The following is a 17,275-nucleotide window of genomic DNA, read 5'->3' as shown; positions in this document are numbered from 1 at the left end:
CACACACACACGCACACACACACACACACACACACAATCCGAATCCATTTTACCGCAACTTGCGCTTAGCATTTTTTCGTGTGTTTTCATTTGCATTCAAACATTTCTTTTAGTTTTTTTTTTTCTCTTGTGTTAAATTTTAAAATATTTGCTCGTGTAGCTGTTGGCACTTAACATTCGCTGCCTGTCTATAATATTTTTGTTGTATGTATATTTTTTTGACGTGGGTAATTATGTACATTATGAAAAAATTAATTATGCAAGTGCGTTGCGCAGACTAACTCAATGTCTGTCTGTGTATGTGCCTGTGTATGTGTTTGTGTCTGTGTAGATAATTGAGCTTTCAGTTTTTTTTTTGTGGAATCCTGCAGCAGCATAAACACCATAAACAAATTCGGCATTTATGGGCCAATTTAAATTTTAATTAAAAAGCAGCCACTTCCCAGAAAGAAACTATATACATAATATACACAATATGAATGGGTATTCGCGCACAAATCATGGAGCACATTTTTCCCTTTCATTTTTCCTTTTTAGTTGTTGTCTTTTGATCTTTTTTTGCCTAACATTATTTATTCTGCCTTAATCATTCGCATTTTTGCTTTTCGTTTTTTGAGGTCAATTAGCATTTTGTTTGTTTTCTTTTAATCTTAAAACCTTTTATTATTATGAGTTCGCAATACCCTGTAAAGTTTTCCAACATAAGAACCCATTAAGAGTTAATTGTATTTTAATAGCCAACAACTTTTAAACTTCTACAAAATTCCAGAAACTCACATGTAATTCCTCTTTGTTTTTTTACGATTTCTTAATTGAGTTAGAACTAAAAACATCAAGCTGACATAGCGTTTATTTTTAATATTTATTTCCTTTGGCTTTTTTTTTTACCTGCCCACATTTAATTATTGCTTTAATGTGCTTCTGTTGTTTTCTATTTGGCTTATTGCTCGTAATTTTCATTCTCTGCTTCCCTTAAAAAAAAAAACATTAATTTTTTTTGTTTTTGTTTTGTTTTTGGCGCAGATTTGTTTGGTTTTTAATTATCTATGTATGTGTGTTTAGATTGTTTTTGCTTGTAAATAATGCAGACATCAATTGCAAATTGAACTAAATTTATGAGCCACCCCTGGCCGCAACAACTGTAAATACAAAGTGCTTATCTATGTTTGCCTGCGATTTGATCTATAAGTTAGATCTTCCCACTTTGGCGGCGTTTTGCGGCTTATGAATTAAGAATAGACAGATACTGCTCTCTCTTTCTCTCTCATTCTCCCTCGCTCTCTCTCTTTCTCTCTTGATTTTGGCAGAGCAAAAAAAAATGCCCACAAATTAGACAAATGACTGTTGCCTGTGGCAGAAGTTTATAAAAATAAGCTTCAACATATTTTACACCCACCAAATGAAACAAGAGTGGTCCCAGAGAGAGTTTGTTCGACGAGGCGATACCCTAGAACGCTACTTAAATTTATGAAAATCGCATATAAAGGCGGTAATTAATGAAAGAGCGAGAATTTGGGCGAGTAAGCTATTCAAGCTCATTATTCTTTCTCTGTTTCTTGAATATGAGTTCACTTTTAATAAAAAAAAAGATGTACTTAAATTAATGAAAAGTCCTGGAAAAGGGGGCGATTTCGAAGACATTTAAGTCACAAATATATGATAGGAAAAATATAGCTGTAATATAATTTAGGCATATGCACATATTTAGTATAGACTTTTGTATACATCCTCAACCTGTACAGGGTATAATGAGGAACATAAACGAAATAAAGAACATTTTGGCAAAATCTTGGGCACAGCCGCATCGTTATGGTTGGGAAGTGTTTAATTTGATGCTGTCGGTACGAGAAACTAGGCGACAAGTGTCATAATCAGCGCAATCCCAAATGCCACCCACAACCGCTTCTCATGGCCAATCCCCGAGACGCTCTCCACGGACGAGTGGCCAGACTAGCAGACCCCTAAATTAAATAATTCATATTCATGTAGTTCGCTTAGAAAACCACACAAATCCATTGATGCGACTGCTCTTAAATAAATATTTAAAGGAAAATAACATTAAAATGTCACAGTGAATTATTATAAATTATGTGACTTATTTTTAGGGCGGGTATTCAATAAATCAATAAACTTATAAAAATACTAAAGTTGGCCTCCAACATAATTAATTAAAAATGTATATAAATATGTGTTCTATAAGAAAATAGTTTTGCATTTAAATGATTTGTAGAAACGAATGTTTGTCGGCAAAATTAAAAAAGAAAAATGACATGCGTATGTTTTGGATATATATAAGAGAATTCTCTAAAAGAAACTAACATATTTATAGAATTTTACTTTAGAATTAAAACAGTCAAATTTTAAAACACATTGACTTGCAAATACGGAATATAGGGTATTAGACAGATCGTAGTCTCTATAAAGAGATTAATGAAAATACAATGTTGCTGCCATAAACATGTCTAGCACTCTGTGCCGGAGATTCCCTCCGTACAAATAAAATAATAGACTCGCGTAAATAAATGTTAAGTGACGACTCAACGATTTATAGATAATCTGATAATCTAGAGTCTTTTTGGAGAGATGCTTTTGTTTATTTTTGGCACTTTGTTTTAATTGCGTCGGCAGGAAGTCCTTGCACAATGCTCGAAATAATCGAAATGTTTACTTTTATCGCAGTTGTTTGAGCAACCGACGCCAATCCAAATCGATGGGCAGGCCAACCAAATCGAAGCATGTCCAGACCAAAGCCGTGCTCAGCCGTACTCGAGAGATCCCAACGAGCCGCTAATCGAGGCAGTGTCAGGGTCAGATTGGATGTGGTCGAGTCATGTCTTCGCGGCGCAGCTCCTTTCGGCGCAGAGAGAAGCCGGCATTCGCGCGGTTCAAGGATCATTGCCGTCATTTTACGGCATTTATGTTCAGCAATGTTGGCATCATACTCCTAGTCACATTTTATACCATTGGCGGAGCCTTCATATTCCAGGCAATTGAAATTTTCGAATACGAAAAACTCAAGACAGATAAACCGTATCGCTTCATCGAGCGCAACGCAAGCGGCGATTGCCTCAGTCGCATCTGGGAGCTCACGGCGGAGAACATAAGTTTCTACGATCGACAGGCCTACAGAAAACGGTATGATAGAAGAGTAATTGTGTTTGGTGAATAGTCTCACTCAGCTCTTGTTTTTCCTTTCAGTGTGAATGATGTGCTGCTGGACTATCAGCGCGCTGTAGTTAAGAAACAGCTGCTGGGCCCCGATGTGGATCATCAATGGAGCTTTTCGGGCGCATTTCTCTACTCGCTGACTGTCATCACGACTATCGGCTATGGCAATATAACGCCCAGCTCCGATTGGGGCAAGCTGGTGACCATACTCTATGCCATTATTGGCATGCCGCTCTTTCTCCTCTATCTGTCCAATATAGGTATGAATATAAGAGCTATATACATACACTCAAGAGAACACACACTAGATATTTACATACTTGAATTCATGAGAATCGCAGAGAAGGGCAACATTTAAAGTTACGCTATACACAAATAGCAGCGTATTCTTGTATTTTAGTCAGAGTAACTTAAATGAATTTAATTATCTTTAATCTACGCAGGCGATGTGCTGGCCAAATCCTTTAAATGGATCTACTCAAAGGTCTGTCTCTGTCGCATTTGTCCGGGCGTGGCCAAGCGGCGCATAATTCGCGAGCGGCGCAAATTGCGACAACTAGCTCGAGCGGTAAGTGTACATAGAACATCTAGTAGAATTTTTGTAATAATGTTATCTATCTCTACACAGCTGCAGCTACACAATATGGAGAGCGCGCGCGGCAGCAGCAGCACCAGCTACTCCAGCACTAGCAAGAGCACTACGAACAGCAGCAGCAGCACCGGCAGCAGTGACTACACCAAGAGCTCTGTTCAAACCTCCAGTGTGCTGGATGTGCCCTATTCCGATTCAGATTCTGATATCGAACGTGAGATACGCGGCAGCACGGATGAAATAACGGTGCCCCTAACTGTCTGTGTATTCGTGATGGTCAGGTAAGACACGTTTCCAACTGGCATTATATAATGTTGATCAGTTTTTGTATAGTTATATACTATCGGGTGCCATACTCTTTGGACGCTGGGAGGATTGGAACTATCTGGATGGCAGCTATTTCTGTTTCATCTCGTTGAGCAGCATTGGATTCGGCGACTTGGTGCCGGGTGATCGTGTGGTAAGGCTTTCGTTTAGTCTGCCTTTTGATAGAGGGTAATACAAATCGAATAAAGGAAGGAACCCTTTCCATTTTTCAATATATTCTACACAAGTTCAGCAAAATACAAACTTGTCATTACGAGCTTTACTATGCTATATATAAATCTTGATTTAAAAATCTTATTTTTTTCGCCAGATAACCGTCGATAAAGACAAGGTCGAGGTGAGCTTCATTTTATGTGCTGTTTATCTGCTGCTGGGAATGGCCTTAATTGCCATGTGTTTCAATTTAATGCAGGTGAGTATCAGAAGATATGTGTATAATGAATTCATATAGACTGTCTGTTCTGCTTTTAGGAACAAGTCATTCATAATATGCGCGCTATAAAGCGCGGTTTTAAGGCCTGCTTCCGCTGCCGCAGCTCTTAGCCAAAAACTTGTTGACGTACAAAGAACCAAAAATCATCAATTATGCTATATATTAGTTAACAGTTAAGCCGATCTTTAGTTTAAGTATCTATGTACATGTATATATGGTAGCAAGAATGTGTTCCTTTTTGTTTTTTGTTTTTGTAAATCAATCTATTAACTCTATTTTTAAATACTAGTGTAGAATGATTAAATGATTAATTTCTAGTAGTATATAACAATATAAAAGTAGAATGCTAGATACTGCTGCCCGTTGGCCATTCCTCGAATTTGTACTTGACAATTGACTATGTTTTATATATATATATATATATATAAGTATATAAATGAGAAATAATTTATGATTTTTAGAATATAATATTTTCCCCTTTTATAATCGAAGAAAATTGTTTAACAATACGGCATTTAGTGCAATCTAGAGCTGTCAAATTCTTTTTCTTTTAAGCAATCGCGCCTGCTCCGATTTGGACATTTGCTTTTCTAAACGCTTTTCCTTTGCTATTAAGGATTTGACCTGACGGTCATGCTCCAATGGCGCTGTGCCTGACAGCTCCGCATAGCTAGGCAAGGTTTCAGAATATTTTTCCACACAGGCATCCTTAAATTGCTTGCTTAGCTCTATAGAGACGTGACTATGTCCCGGCGAGGTGAGCATGTCAAAGGCGGTGCCTTTAAGGGCCTCGAATTGCTGACGCGTTTTGCCCGTCACCTGTTTGCGTCGTATTTTCGTTTTCGTAATGGGCACGGCCGTTATCTTATGTGTGTCGGTCGCAGCTAGCGACTTTTTTTGATCCACAATCAGCTTTCGATGACGCACCTCTAGTTTCATGCTGGGACTCGGCGGTTTTGTTGATGATACTTTAGCCAGCTTTTTCTTCTTCTGCAGCGGTGACCACGATATTGGACCCTTTGGCTGGGTGGAGGTGGTGTTAGGCTTGCGGCGTGCATAGGTTCGCACAGGCGGCGCCTTATGCATAAAATTACATAAAGCCGTATCTCCAGTTTTTGCCGAAAGAGCCGAACTGGAAGTGGATGTTGGTCGCGGCGCTGAAACGTTAGCGACAGGCAGCGAGGGGTTCGCCACCGGGGAAGCGGCAGAAGACGACTCCAGGAACGGCAAAATAGAATCAATACTAACGGGTATGGGTAAGGCAGACTTCTGCACGGGTTTGCAACGCGCTTGCTCCGGCGTCAGCAGCAGTGAGAAATTCTCCTTGTCAGCCCTTATGACAGCCCTTACGGAGGTGCCACTGGATGGTGTGCTCCTGGCCAATGGTCCGGATATGTTCGCAATGTGCTGCTCCAAGTTGAATCTCTGTGGTGTGCCAGCGCCAGCTACGACTCTAACGTCGCCCAATTTAGAAGCGGGAAGTATTAACTGGCCCGTTTGTACATTGGCAGCGGCAGCATCGCAGCAACGATGATTGGGTATTATGTTCTGAAACGTAATCCGTCCCTTGATGATCTGCGGCATAAAAAGCTCACTTTCGAATCCCACACAATCGACCAGCACCACATTATTACCGGACAATAGCTTAATTTTGAAAGTCAACGCTGCGCCTGGCGTTTGGCTTGGCATTTTTTTTGTATATATCAATTGATGATTTTGCAAAAAACGTGCAGAGCACTCTGAATGTATTTTAAGCAGCTGTGTAAATATTAAAATAAACAACTCTGATACAATAATTACTATAAAACTAAACTTGACACATCCACAGTAGGTAAAAAATAAAATAATGCTTGTTATTGTCATTAGAATTGTTGATGGGACTTTTGCGATAACCGCGCTTAAATAATCGCTTCAATTGGCGTCCAATACCTATCGATATCAATAAGCACTCACGCGTGCTATCATTATAGCTACCGTGAATGATTTCTACAAGTGCAAAGTCTGTAAGATTACATTATATTTAAAAAAGGTTTATATATAGCAATCATCCCACATATACTGGAAAAACTTGTTATGGCTCAGGGCTGCATCGTAATCCAAATTCAAATTAAGATGACATCAGTAAATTTTTCCACTGTTAAAGCTCAGTGATTATACATAGCTCTGTTAACTATTTTCTAACAGCTGTTCAATTTAAAATTTGCACCTATATTTTCCATTTTTAAACAAGACGCTAAAGCAATATGTTTGTGCGTGTTAGCAATTGCGCACTGAATTCCATTTGTTGTTTTTAATATTTGTCACAATTTAATAACAGTGCAAAATTTCCAGCTAAATATTGCCTGTTACTGTTAACAATCTATTAATGAAATGTTAGTTTACAGTTGGTCGAACAAACGAGCGTAACGCAGAAACAAACAAGAAAGTTATATTAAATGCAATAAACAATTTGCAAACAACAAAAAAAAAAAATAAAGCTGAAAGGTACGCAAAATGCAGTGCATACGTGGCAAATATTATTGTGTAGTGATATAGTGAAATAATGGGGGCGAACAACAAGCAAATTAGTGTATATGGTATATAAGAGTGCAGATTGCTGGTTAAACTTAGGCGTAACACATAATTAAAGTAAATGTGTTTTTTCAATTTAATGGCAATTCCTGCACGAGTGAAAAAATCAACTTCGAGTGTTTGATGATTCATGGCTTTAAAGGAAAGATACGAATAGAAATGAAAAGGTGGCAATGACGCGATATATTGACTGCCAACCACTCCGCGCCTCGCACCCCCCCCCCCCCCCCCCCCCCCTCGCTCTTCCTCACGCTGGCCAGACACAAACAACGAAAAGTAGCAAAAACACGCTCAACTCCAAAAAGAAAAAAGAAACCCCAATTATCTTTTATATAAATATACACTTGTACATTAATAGTGCATGTCAAAATACATGTTGTGTGCGTGTGTGTGTAAGTGTGTATGTCGCGTTTAGTTTTGCAAACTACAAAAGAAAGCGATTGTTGCAACCATTTAAATCATATGTGTATATATGTATGTATGTACATTATACATGTATATATGCATACGTATAGATGCATGTCATCATGTTGTCCGTATTGGCATACTTTTATCTCATACTTCACATTCAGATAAGTGGAAATTGATTTATTTATTTGCTTCCGCTGAATCGGTAAAAACGTACTTCAAAAGTTAATCAATGCGAAATTATATGTGGGCTGTGGTTAAAAAATACTCTCTGCTTCCTCTTTCTTGTGGGTTTTCTATAATTGCCGCCAACAAAACTTGGTCTAATAAGAATATGTAGCTCGGCTTGTGTGTGCGTGCGTGCGTGCGTGTGTGTGTGACATTTGCAGGCGTTACACTATTCGCGTGGACTTTGTTTAGTTTGGACCGACGGTGACCCATTAAGATAAATCTCAGTCTAACTAACAGGCAATTGTGGACCCGCATTGATCAAATTGAACTGCTGTGGTCTTTTTTTCTCTAAGCGACTATAAAAAAAAAATATTGCTTTTAGACGATTTTTAAATACCCTCTATTGCTATAGGCTTAAATATTTTTCCGGGTATCCATATTTAAAAGATGTAAATTAATTATGAGAAATTTACTACATAAATATTTTTTTTCGATTTTCGAAAGTAATCTGTTGCCCTAGAGCCCTTTGCAGCATAGTTTCAAGCATAGTAGTATTTTGTAAGAACTTTGGCAACATGTTAAAAACAGGACAAATTATAAAAGTACAATGAAAATCAAATAGATATAAATCGGAAAATGAAATGTCAAAGCTTTGAATTCTGTTTTCGTTTAGTTTCTATTAGTTTTCAATTGAACTTTGAATCGACGAATTTGATTAATTTAATAGCATTTTTAGGAAATCCCAGCCTTATCGCATGACATAGTCATAATACCCTGCCAACAATCAAAAACTAGGCAGCATGGCCACCCATTAATGTTTTTTGTACCCAGCTGGTTTTCTTATCAAGCTTTAAAAGTATACAGAGGAGTATCACACGTTTCGGCTTTGCTTGGTGTCAGGAAAAAAGTGTCCATGTTATCAACTAGTATTAAATTTTTGCATTCAATCTTATTCGTATATATTTTCAGTGATTCACCTGCTCTCACTCACACTATTAACGCGACTGTTTACCTGAAAATGGATGATATTACGGTGCACGATAATGGCTACCAGAACAACTCCTTCTGTCTGGTGGTGGCTAATCGCACGACGATCTTTACCAGCGCCTACAATGGCATACCCGAGACTCTCATATTGAATACGATCTTTTGGGTGCTGCTCATCCTTCTGTTTACCACGCTGCGTCATCAGGCGAGCGACTATCGCCTGGCGCTAGTCAATGCCAATGGCACCAAGAAACGTTGGACGGAAATATTTTATTCGCGTGCCGCCAGCGTTGTGGAACCGCAGCCGGGCACATCCACGCAGGAGACTCCCACACCCAGGCCCAGTGTGGATTCACATCAATCGCAGCAAGGCGACTCCACACCGCTGTCGCCCATACAAACCGAGCCCGGCATTTTCAGTTGGATAAAAGTCATCTTTAAGCTGCGCAAGCAAACGATTCTGCTCCACTCTGGCCCGGATGCGGTGCACTATTTGTCGTTTCAGCAGCATTTAATGATTGTCATGGCCGTGGTCACCATCATTTCGCTGGGTATTATTTTGCCCATCAATTTTTTGAATGGACCCACGGAGACGCCGTACGATGTTAATGCCTTTGGACGCACCACAATGGCCAATTTGTCGCCGAATTCGTCCTGGCTGTGGGTGCACACCATCATAACCATATTGTATATACCGCTGGTGGTGCTTGTCATGCGACGCTCCTCGGGCCGCAATGCGTTCAAAAAGGCCGCAACGCGCACCATCATGATATCAAATATATCTATCAGGTTGTTTTGACTTTTATTACTTATAAAGTTATATGTTTTCAATATATTTATTGATTTTGCTTGCAGTGATCGCAACAAGACCGTCATACGCAATTATATGCAGGAGCTGTTCCCGGACGTGACCATCGAGAGCGTCAGCATTGCGTACAACATTTCACGCCTGTTTGTCCGTAACGCGGAGTACGAAAGGGCGCACGATGCGCGTGTTTATTGTGAACACCATCGGGATAGGGACACGCTAATGGCCAAGCCGGAGATGTGCTCGTGCAAGAAGGAGAATGCATTTGAGTATTATCAGCGGGAGGAGCGCAAGCTTTCCGGGGATGTGGCCCGCTTGCGAGCTTCGACCATGAATGAGCCATTGGACATTGCTTTTCTGACCGTCTCCACGGTGCAAGAGGCCCAAAATATCGTCACCCACTTTACGCCCGGCACATACAGACAGTGGCATGTTATGTTTGCACCATCGCCCGATGACATCTTCTGGGAGAATCTCAATGTGAACAAGAGCCATTGGTATTTGAAATTCGTTTGCGTGAACGTTGTGCTCTTCATTGTGCTCTTCTTCCTGACCACACCGGCGATGGTGGTCAATTTGCTGAACAGTCGTCCCTGGCTAAAGGATACGGAGACCAAAATATCACCACTTGTATCCGAGTTCTTGCCCACATTGATGCTGTGGACACTGTCGGCGCTGATGCCAGTCATTGTTTCTATTTCGGACAAGTGGATGGGTCATTACACCCGCTCCAAAAAAAACTATTCGATAATGACCAAGTGCTTTGGCTATTTGCTGCTGATGATTCTTATATTGCCATCATTGGGTCTTACCTCGGCGCAGGCACTCTTGGAATGGGGGCTTACAAACGAAATTGGACGTTGGGAGTGCATTTTCTTGCCGGATCGTGGCTCGTTCTATGTCAACTATATAATAACTGCTGCCTTTATTGGTACCTCATTGGAACTGTTGCGTTTTCCCGAACTAATCGTCTATATATGGGCACTCCTGAAGGCCACATCAAAGGCGGAGACGCCATATATACGTAAGTCCATATTGATTGAGTTCCCATTTGGCACACACTACGCCTGGACAACGCTTGTCTTTACCATATCCATCGTGTACAGCGTGTTCTGCCCATTGATCATGCCTTTTGCTATGATCTATATAAGCCTAAAGCATATGGTGGATCGCTATAATCTGTACTTTGCTTATGGACCATCCAACATGATATCACGCAAAGGTGGCAAAATACATTCCACGGCTGTCACCATGACCAAGTTCTCGGTCTTGATATTGGTTCTCGTTATGGCAATGATCTGCTATTTCCGAGGCGATGATGGCATGGCACGCTTTTTGATACTCATCATAACCTTGGCCATAACCGTAACGTTGTTCATCTTTATGTCGCCCATCAAACGGTGTGCGGCAACGCGACGTCCAAGTATTGTGGAAATCGCGGGCCCTGCGCCCCCCTATATACCCGATGTACTAAAGACACGCCCCGAAACCAGCGCCAGGCCCTCGGTTACGGGCTATGCAGGATATGGCTCGGACAATGTCTCCGACTACGACAGCTCCCAGTACAGTGTCAATAGCGTCGAGGCGTAAGAGCATGTATTTTTTAAATAATTTTTTCTAGCTAAAACGAGACTTGATAAGCAATCAAAGTGTTGAGACATAATGCATATTTTTGTATAAGGATTTTAAAAGCCTATGTAACTTTTAATCTTGATGTTAAAAAGGCTTTGTTTGCAATATGAGATGGAAAATGTGATATCAATTAGCCTCGTGAATTGCGTCTGAGTTCAGTTGAATAACGTTTTCAAAAAACGTGCCCTGCTGCGCCCCTATAAATGTAATTTCTTTTTGTACATACACGCATACATCTATATATATATATATATACATCTATCAATAACCATAATTTACCTATTTTATATAATTATTTGTAATTGCAATTGTAAATATTACGTCTTTTTTATGAATGTTGATTAGGAAGCATATGTTTTGTAACTTAGCCCTCTTCAATTTGCAACTAATTAAAATAACTAATATATATATATATTTGTCAGTACTTTAGTAATAGCAGCGAAAGACCACAAAAAAGTGCATTATGTACGTATACGAGTAATTTTGTTAATTTATAGAAGAAGCATAAGTAAAAGCGAATTAGTTTACGTGTAACCCTTTTACATACAGATGCAGAATAACGTGTAATAGTTTATTAATTATTTAAGTATTTTATTAATATAACCCTGCAAATGTATCTTCTATTGTTATTTGAAGAAGGATAACTATCATCATCAATAACAATAAAAATTTCAATAAAAACACCGATTTCTCGGATCTTAGCCTTGGGGGTGTTATAAATGGGATTACAGAAATGGTAGATATTTGAACCAACAATTGGTTAAAATATATAAAGCGGATTTTATGTGCACTGAAGTTAGTTGCCTTATATGATGTAGGTGCACGTTGAGACGAAGTTTCGGGAAATTCCAACCGCAATTGAGAAAAACCTTATTGATTGTTAATCTTTAATTGTCTAGAACCGGATTAAATGAAGTCAGAGCTTTGCAAGACTCATTTGTGCTATATAACCGATCCCGTTTTGATGTATCCCATGTAACGTAACCCTTACCTATTTTGTCAAAACTAATATTTGAAAATCGGTGTAAGGTAACCGTTAAATGGGATTCTAGGCTAAATAAATCTCGGTCTTGGAAAGAATACGACACTATTATTTAACATTAGCCACAATTTGCTATAAAATATAATGTACATATCTATATATTCGTACGATCTTTAGCAACAGCAGTGAAAGACCACAAAACAGTGCATTAAGTGCAGTAATTATGTATACAAGTAATTTTTGTTTATCGAAAAATCATAAATAAAAACGATTTAGATTATGCATATCCGTTTTACATACAGATGCAGAATTACGTGTACTAGTTTATCATTTATTTAAGTATTCTATTAATATTAGCCTGCAAATGTTTCTTCTATTGTTTTTCGAAGGAGAATTTCTACCATCATCATCATATAAAAAATAATTAAAACCCCTATAAACAAAAGTAAAAAGAAAACAAACTCTGTTGGCGGTAGTTACAATTTGTTTTCTTTTGAAATGTTGCTGTCAATTTTCGCGCTCGACGATCTTCATGTATATCTCCAAGACGAAACACAATTGTATCAACAATTTTGCTGTTTGAAGCCGCATAGCTTTTGTAAATTAAACGCCTAATTTATTAGATGATACAGTAACTTACAAAGAAAACGAATTGCAGCAACTACACTAGCCACCACTTTCAACCTCGTGGGATCGTGTGTAAACAACTACAACTGCAATATGTAATTGATATTTGCTCAATACGCTTGCCGCATGCAGATACCAAATGAATTTCGTTGGAGTTGTTTAGTATTTGATGGTATGTTATGGATAAAAGAAATAAAAAAGGGGGAAAAACTACAATCGTTCGGTTTTTTGTGTTGGTAGGCCAAAAAAAAAAAACAAGACTGAATTTCCGCGCACTTATGCCACATAGTTGTATTGATTTTGATTATCCTTGTCCCGCTCCATATAATCACGATCGATCAGTGACTCGATGCGCTTTTTCAGATCAGCAGGCTAAAAGGTAAATTGAGTATTTGTAAATAGTCAAATAGTTGACCTATAGGTACGCACCTTAACGGGAAACGTTAGCTGGTTGAACAATTCGGTGATGAGCAAATTGTGGCTCAGTGTTTTACGCATTTTCATAATGCGAACAATGGCTGCATCAATTTGATATTGACGATCCTGGAAAACGCGCTCCTCCGTCGCCTTTTGCTCCTCATTCTATAAAATTATATTATATTATTATTATTATATTATATTGTTGATTGTCATTTACTAACCGTTTCCTTCATTTGTATTTGATTGATTTTGATGCGGAACAGTTTGTTGATGAACTCATTATTGAAATCAAACTGATCCCGATCCTCAATGTCGCGACCTTTGGGCGTTTTGGTAATGACACGCGCACGTCCACAGGCCAACGATTGCAGTGTGCGTCGCAACTCGCCGTCCTCAATGCTGGTGGCAGCCAATATCTCCTCGTAGCTCAGCGTTGGCTTATCATTGAACAACAGCAGCACCAACGCTTGAAACAACGACACCATCAGCTCTTTGGGACCCTGGGCAAAGTGCGAAAGGAAGAAACGTATGACAATCTGCTCTACAGTTATATAAAAGGTTAACCTACCGCATCAAAGTGTGCACGCAACACGCAATTGCCCAGTGTTGGCTGCCATTGTAGTTTTCTCCCGCTGTGCTTTTCCAGATAGAACTTGTTGAATATCTGCTGGGGATTGATAAATTGCGGCGGCATTGTGACTTCAGTGGGCGCGTACGTTGGCCAGTAGCCCATAGTTAGTATGCTGACGGTTAGGTCTAGATTGGTTACATCACGATCATTGCTAAGCGTATGACCGCGAAAAGCTAAATTGACATCACGACTCAATTCCATGTCCTTGAACATGCCCTCCAGCTTGGATGTAAAACCGCCGCCGCATTCCTGTTTCAATTTTGATAGCATACTCTTCTCTGAGTCCACTGAAGCGGATTTTCCTACCAGCAAGCGTTTGGCCAAATCCTGCAAAAATCGCATTATTTTATTTAATGCATAAATTTGCATAAAATCTATTTAACCTTTTTGTAGAATGCTTCAAAGACGTCCTTGCCGTGTATAAAACGAAACAGAACCATGATCTTATCCAAGGTCTTTTCCAGCTCCTCATCGGTGGTACCCTTGTTGCCAGAGCGCAATTTCATGTCCACATATTTTGCTATTGAACATAAATAAATACATACTACAGCATAATCTGTCTATTAATATACAACAAGAATATATACCAATGAGTTCCGCGGGCTTGTTGGCGCGCTGATTGATGAAGAATTCGAAGGCCTCTCGCAACGAATTCGTGAATTTCTCATTGTGTTCAAAGCAGTTGCGCACTATTACATCCATTTTATCTTTAAAGTCGAGCAGATCTTGTACCATACTTTTATCCTTCTCGGGATCAATGACAATAGTGCGTCCCTTTTTCTATAAAAACAAGTACAACAATGTTAAATAAACGAATAGAGCAAATGTTTCGTGGGGTCTTGCCTTGATGTAACCATTAAAATTGCCGCAAAGCTCGGATGTGCCGTTTTTGACACGACTAAGTAGGCCATACAAAAGGGTTAGATCGTTCAGTCTGTTGTCCTCTAGCAGGGAGTCAAGGCCCTTTTGCAGAATTGTTGTTAAGTGTTCGGCAAGCAGTTCCTTTTCCACATTGTATATTAAAGGATGTCTGCACAAGGATTATATCGATTAGTTTGCAAACACATATATTAGAATATTTGATATTGTATACTTTGTGCTGGAGTCTAGATAGTGCAACAGACGCTCATTCTCCTCCGCTAGACGTTTGCTCACATGCTGTAAGTACTCGGGGACTTCCAACTCCTGCATTTTTCGTTGACTCTCAGCCTTGTACAGTTGGTTGGTCGCATCAAGAAACTTCTCCTCGAACGCACTGCTATATATCTGCAGATCACACAGCATACGCACCAAACTCTTGAGCAGTCCACGATCCACTGTTGAGCCCTGCCGCTCCTTTTCGATCAGTGCCAACAGACCATCTACGGTGCGTTTCTGAACGAGGCTGTTCTGGGCAAAGTGGATGCGAAAGAGGTCCAGCCCCATGTCCCATATAGAGTGTATGGACGAATTTTGTAGCACATAGGTGCGATCCATATATAGAAATATGCTACGTATCATTATCATTTGCTGGCAAAACGATAGCCACCAATTGTTGATTTTTTCCAGCAAGACCTAAAGAGAATTTTAATTGAAGAAAGGATCATATATATTGAAATTGGAAATTAGGTGAAATAAAAGACATAAAATATACGTATGTAAACGAAATCGGAAAGTTAATCTTCGCCGGAGAATGGGATTACAAGGATACTTGGACGACAAATGAACTTTCATCTTATAAAAACTGATTCATAGTACAATTTGAATTTGAACGATAAAATACACACTTAGTCCAGGTAAAGCTGGAAGTCTATAACATTATATATTTATTAGTTTGGACCACTTACTAGCTTGTCCATGCTGCCGCCAGTTAGTTCCTTAAGCTTGATGTTACGTTTGACGTGCTGCTCGGTTAGTTCCATTAGTTTGACATACAATTGTGCATCCATTTTATGACTGCACATATTTACAACGGCCTGGTAGAGTTCCTCCAGTGAATATTTGATGGGCTTGGATAGTTGTATGGCGATAACGGCCTCCTCCAGTTTCACATAAGTGTCCTCAGAATAGTTATCGGGCAGTGTGGGTTTAGCTAAAGCGTATGCAAATGTTATAAATGTTGTTATCGTTATCGCTGTCGCCTCTCAGCTTACCCTTAAAGTTCTTAATAACTATCTTCTTGACATCACCCGGCTTGGTGTTGTGAATCGCGCCCATGCGGTTAAGCAGATTTGAGGTAGTTGATGCTGAACGTATATCGTTGCCATGATGCGGACCCAGTTTCGAAAAGTTTGGCAATCTTTCGCCATTTGTGGACGCTGCTGAATTCATATTTTGGGCGGCGAAGGCGCTGCGGCCAAGGTTCGTCGTCGTTATTGGGTTGCTGCTGCTGTCGCCCTTTTTTAGACAGGAGGCAATGTTCTCGGTGTCGTGCAGTTCAGTCGTATCCATAGGCTTGTATTTCTTTGCAGCACTCATTGCTTGGAATGAGTGTGAGGTGTCCAATACGCTGGAGCTGGATGTGCTCACGGCGCTGGCGCTGCAACGAAAATTGCTGATGGTTGCTGCTGGCCCAAGTGTCTGGTCTCCAATTAGCTGCCGGCCTAAAGATTATACTGCACAGAATGTTTTATTATTTGTCAAGCTACAAAATTTTTGCACTCGTATTGGCATAAATTTACCCCGTGCTAGTGCTAAACAAATCCGACGATATCGATATATAAAATGCCTTTCGCTAGTTTCGCACACTTCTCGCTGTCGCCATCGGCAAGAGCTGATAGCTTGGGTAAAAGGCACTTTCCTTGTTATCCAAGTGGCTTGTTCTGATCGGGCACTAAAACTGCAGCGGGCAAAGATAATGATACAATATACGCGTTAATTATTTATTTGCTCTGCACAGCTCAATTTATGCATCGGAGATTAATGACAGAAATCGATTAAATATCGACTCACCGCCACAATCTATGCAGCACTTAACGATAGTTTCGATATATTTGCGACAAGCATGCAAACATATGCTTGTACGACCACGACCATACGACCGTACAACCATGCTCGATCTGTATGATAAGTTCGATTTCGAACGTTTACGCGGTTACCGTTGTATTCAAAGAGCAATATTGTTTTTTGGTAAAAACACAACCTTATATGTATGTATATTTAATAAGCGTTGAGTTTTTCTTTTATTTGTCTTAAATATAATATCAAATATGTTTTATAGTGTAATATTAAGGTTTTGTTTGCTAAATAAATACTGAAACGTGTATACAAAATGTAAAGGGTGGTGTGTACATTAAAAAAAATTGTATCTACAGTTTACATACATATATAATGATGATGTGTATGGGTATACAACAAAGTCAAACAAGTCCAGAATTCTTATGTTTTCTCCCTCGACAGCTCGCTTTGGAATAGGATATACATATTTATATATATATATATATGTTGTGTGTGTGCTTAATCGGTAACAACTTCTAGGTACAGAGGGTTGAAATATTTACTTATATTTTTAGAGCATTATATGTATTTAATTTTTTTTT

General features: G+C 39.3%; 4 protein-coding genes across 6 annotated transcripts; 2 read left to right on the top strand and 2 right to left on the bottom strand.

Moving 5' to 3' along the window:
- Positions 1-2,679: 2,679 nt before the first annotated feature.
- On the bottom strand, positions 2,680-6,436 carry uno (univalents only). The gene has a single exon (XM_002050358.4). It carries the CDS (start codon positions 6,381-6,383, stop codon positions 5,055-5,057), a length of 1,329 nt encoding a protein of 442 aa, XP_002050394.2. The 5' UTR covers positions 6,384-6,436; the 3' UTR covers positions 2,680-5,054.
- On the top strand, positions 2,831-4,967 carry sand (sandman). Of its 2 annotated transcripts, XM_002050357.4 has the most exons (7): positions 2,831-3,135; positions 3,199-3,428; positions 3,612-3,736; positions 3,797-4,041; positions 4,094-4,220; positions 4,398-4,499; positions 4,559-4,967. In XM_002050357.4, the coding sequence occupies exons 1-7, from the start codon at positions 2,831-2,833 to the stop codon at positions 4,628-4,630; spliced, it is 1,206 nt and encodes a 401-aa protein (XP_002050393.3). In that variant the 3' UTR covers positions 4,631-4,967. The 2 variants fall into 2 exon arrangements, with proteins under 2 accessions (XP_002050393.3, XP_032291978.1); XM_032436087.2 differs by lacking the exons at positions 4,398-4,499; positions 4,559-4,967 and having other exon boundaries at positions 4,083-4,202.
- Positions 6,437-6,849: 413 nt separating the features above from the next.
- On the top strand, positions 6,850-11,784 carry Tmem63 (transmembrane protein 63). 2 transcript variants are annotated; one of them, XM_015174515.3, is made up of 3 exons: positions 6,850-7,004; positions 8,640-9,446; positions 9,513-11,784. In XM_015174515.3, the coding sequence occupies exons 2-3, from the start codon at positions 8,689-8,691 to the stop codon at positions 11,053-11,055; spliced, it is 2,301 nt and encodes a 766-aa protein (XP_015030001.1). In that variant the 5' UTR covers positions 6,850-7,004; positions 8,640-8,688; the 3' UTR covers positions 11,056-11,784. The 2 variants fall into 2 exon arrangements, with proteins under 2 accessions (XP_015030001.1, XP_002050395.3); XM_002050359.4 differs by lacking the exon at positions 6,850-7,004 and adding an exon at positions 7,236-7,258.
- An 885-nt stretch (positions 11,785-12,669) lies between these two features.
- Positions 12,670-16,671, bottom strand: Cul4 (cullin 4). Its single transcript, XM_002050360.4, has 11 exons — positions 16,418-16,671; positions 15,890-16,351; positions 15,584-15,828; positions 14,851-15,311; positions 14,601-14,787; positions 14,345-14,537; positions 14,141-14,277; positions 13,695-14,084; positions 13,348-13,626; positions 13,136-13,288; positions 12,670-13,078 (listed from the first exon to the last, which is right to left on the bottom strand). Exons 2-11 carry the CDS (start codon positions 16,212-16,214, stop codon positions 12,983-12,985), a joined length of 2,466 nt encoding a protein of 821 aa, XP_002050396.1. The 5' UTR covers positions 16,215-16,351; positions 16,418-16,671; the 3' UTR covers positions 12,670-12,982.
- Between the last annotated feature and the right edge of the window lie 604 nt (positions 16,672-17,275).

This window comes from Drosophila virilis, chromosome 5, assembly GCF_030788295.1.
Source record: "Drosophila virilis strain 15010-1051.87 chromosome 5, Dvir_AGI_RSII-ME, whole genome shotgun sequence".
Taxonomy (NCBI): domain Eukaryota; kingdom Metazoa; phylum Arthropoda; class Insecta; order Diptera; family Drosophilidae; genus Drosophila; species Drosophila virilis.
The sequence above is the reverse complement of the archived record's forward strand: the minus strand, read 5'-3'. Positions and strand labels throughout refer to the sequence as shown.

Excerpts from the sequence above, each read along its gene's own strand:
- sand (XM_002050357.4), top strand. The coding sequence starts at position 2,831 with ATGTCTTCGCGGCGCAGCTCCTTTCGGCGCAGAGAGAAGCCGGCATTC. Across the intron at positions 4,042-4,093 it reads TGTGTATTCGTGATGGTCAG|TTATATACTATCGGGTGCCA; the intron begins GTAAGACACGTT and ends GTTTTTGTATAG. Across the intron at positions 4,221-4,397 it reads TGGTGCCGGGTGATCGTGTG|ATAACCGTCGATAAAGACAA; the intron begins GTAAGGCTTTCG and ends TTTTTTCGCCAG.
- uno (XM_002050358.4), bottom strand. The coding sequence starts at position 6,383 with ATGACAATAACAAGCATTATTTTATTTTTTACCTACTGTGGATGTGTC.
- Tmem63 (XM_002050359.4), top strand. Across the intron at positions 9,447-9,512 it reads ATATCAAATATATCTATCAG|TGATCGCAACAAGACCGTCA; the intron begins GTTGTTTTGACT and ends TTTTGCTTGCAG.
- Cul4 (XM_002050360.4), bottom strand. The coding sequence starts at position 16,214 with ATGAGTGCTGCAAAGAAATACAAGCCTATGGATACGACTGAACTGCAC. Across the intron at positions 15,312-15,583 it reads GCGGCAGCATGGACAAGCTA|GTCTTGCTGGAAAAAATCAA; the intron begins GTAAGTGGTCCA and ends AATTCTCTTTAG. Across the intron at positions 13,079-13,135 it reads AGCTAACGTTTCCCGTTAAG|CCTGCTGATCTGAAAAAGCG; the intron begins GTGCGTACCTAT and ends TTTACCTTTTAG.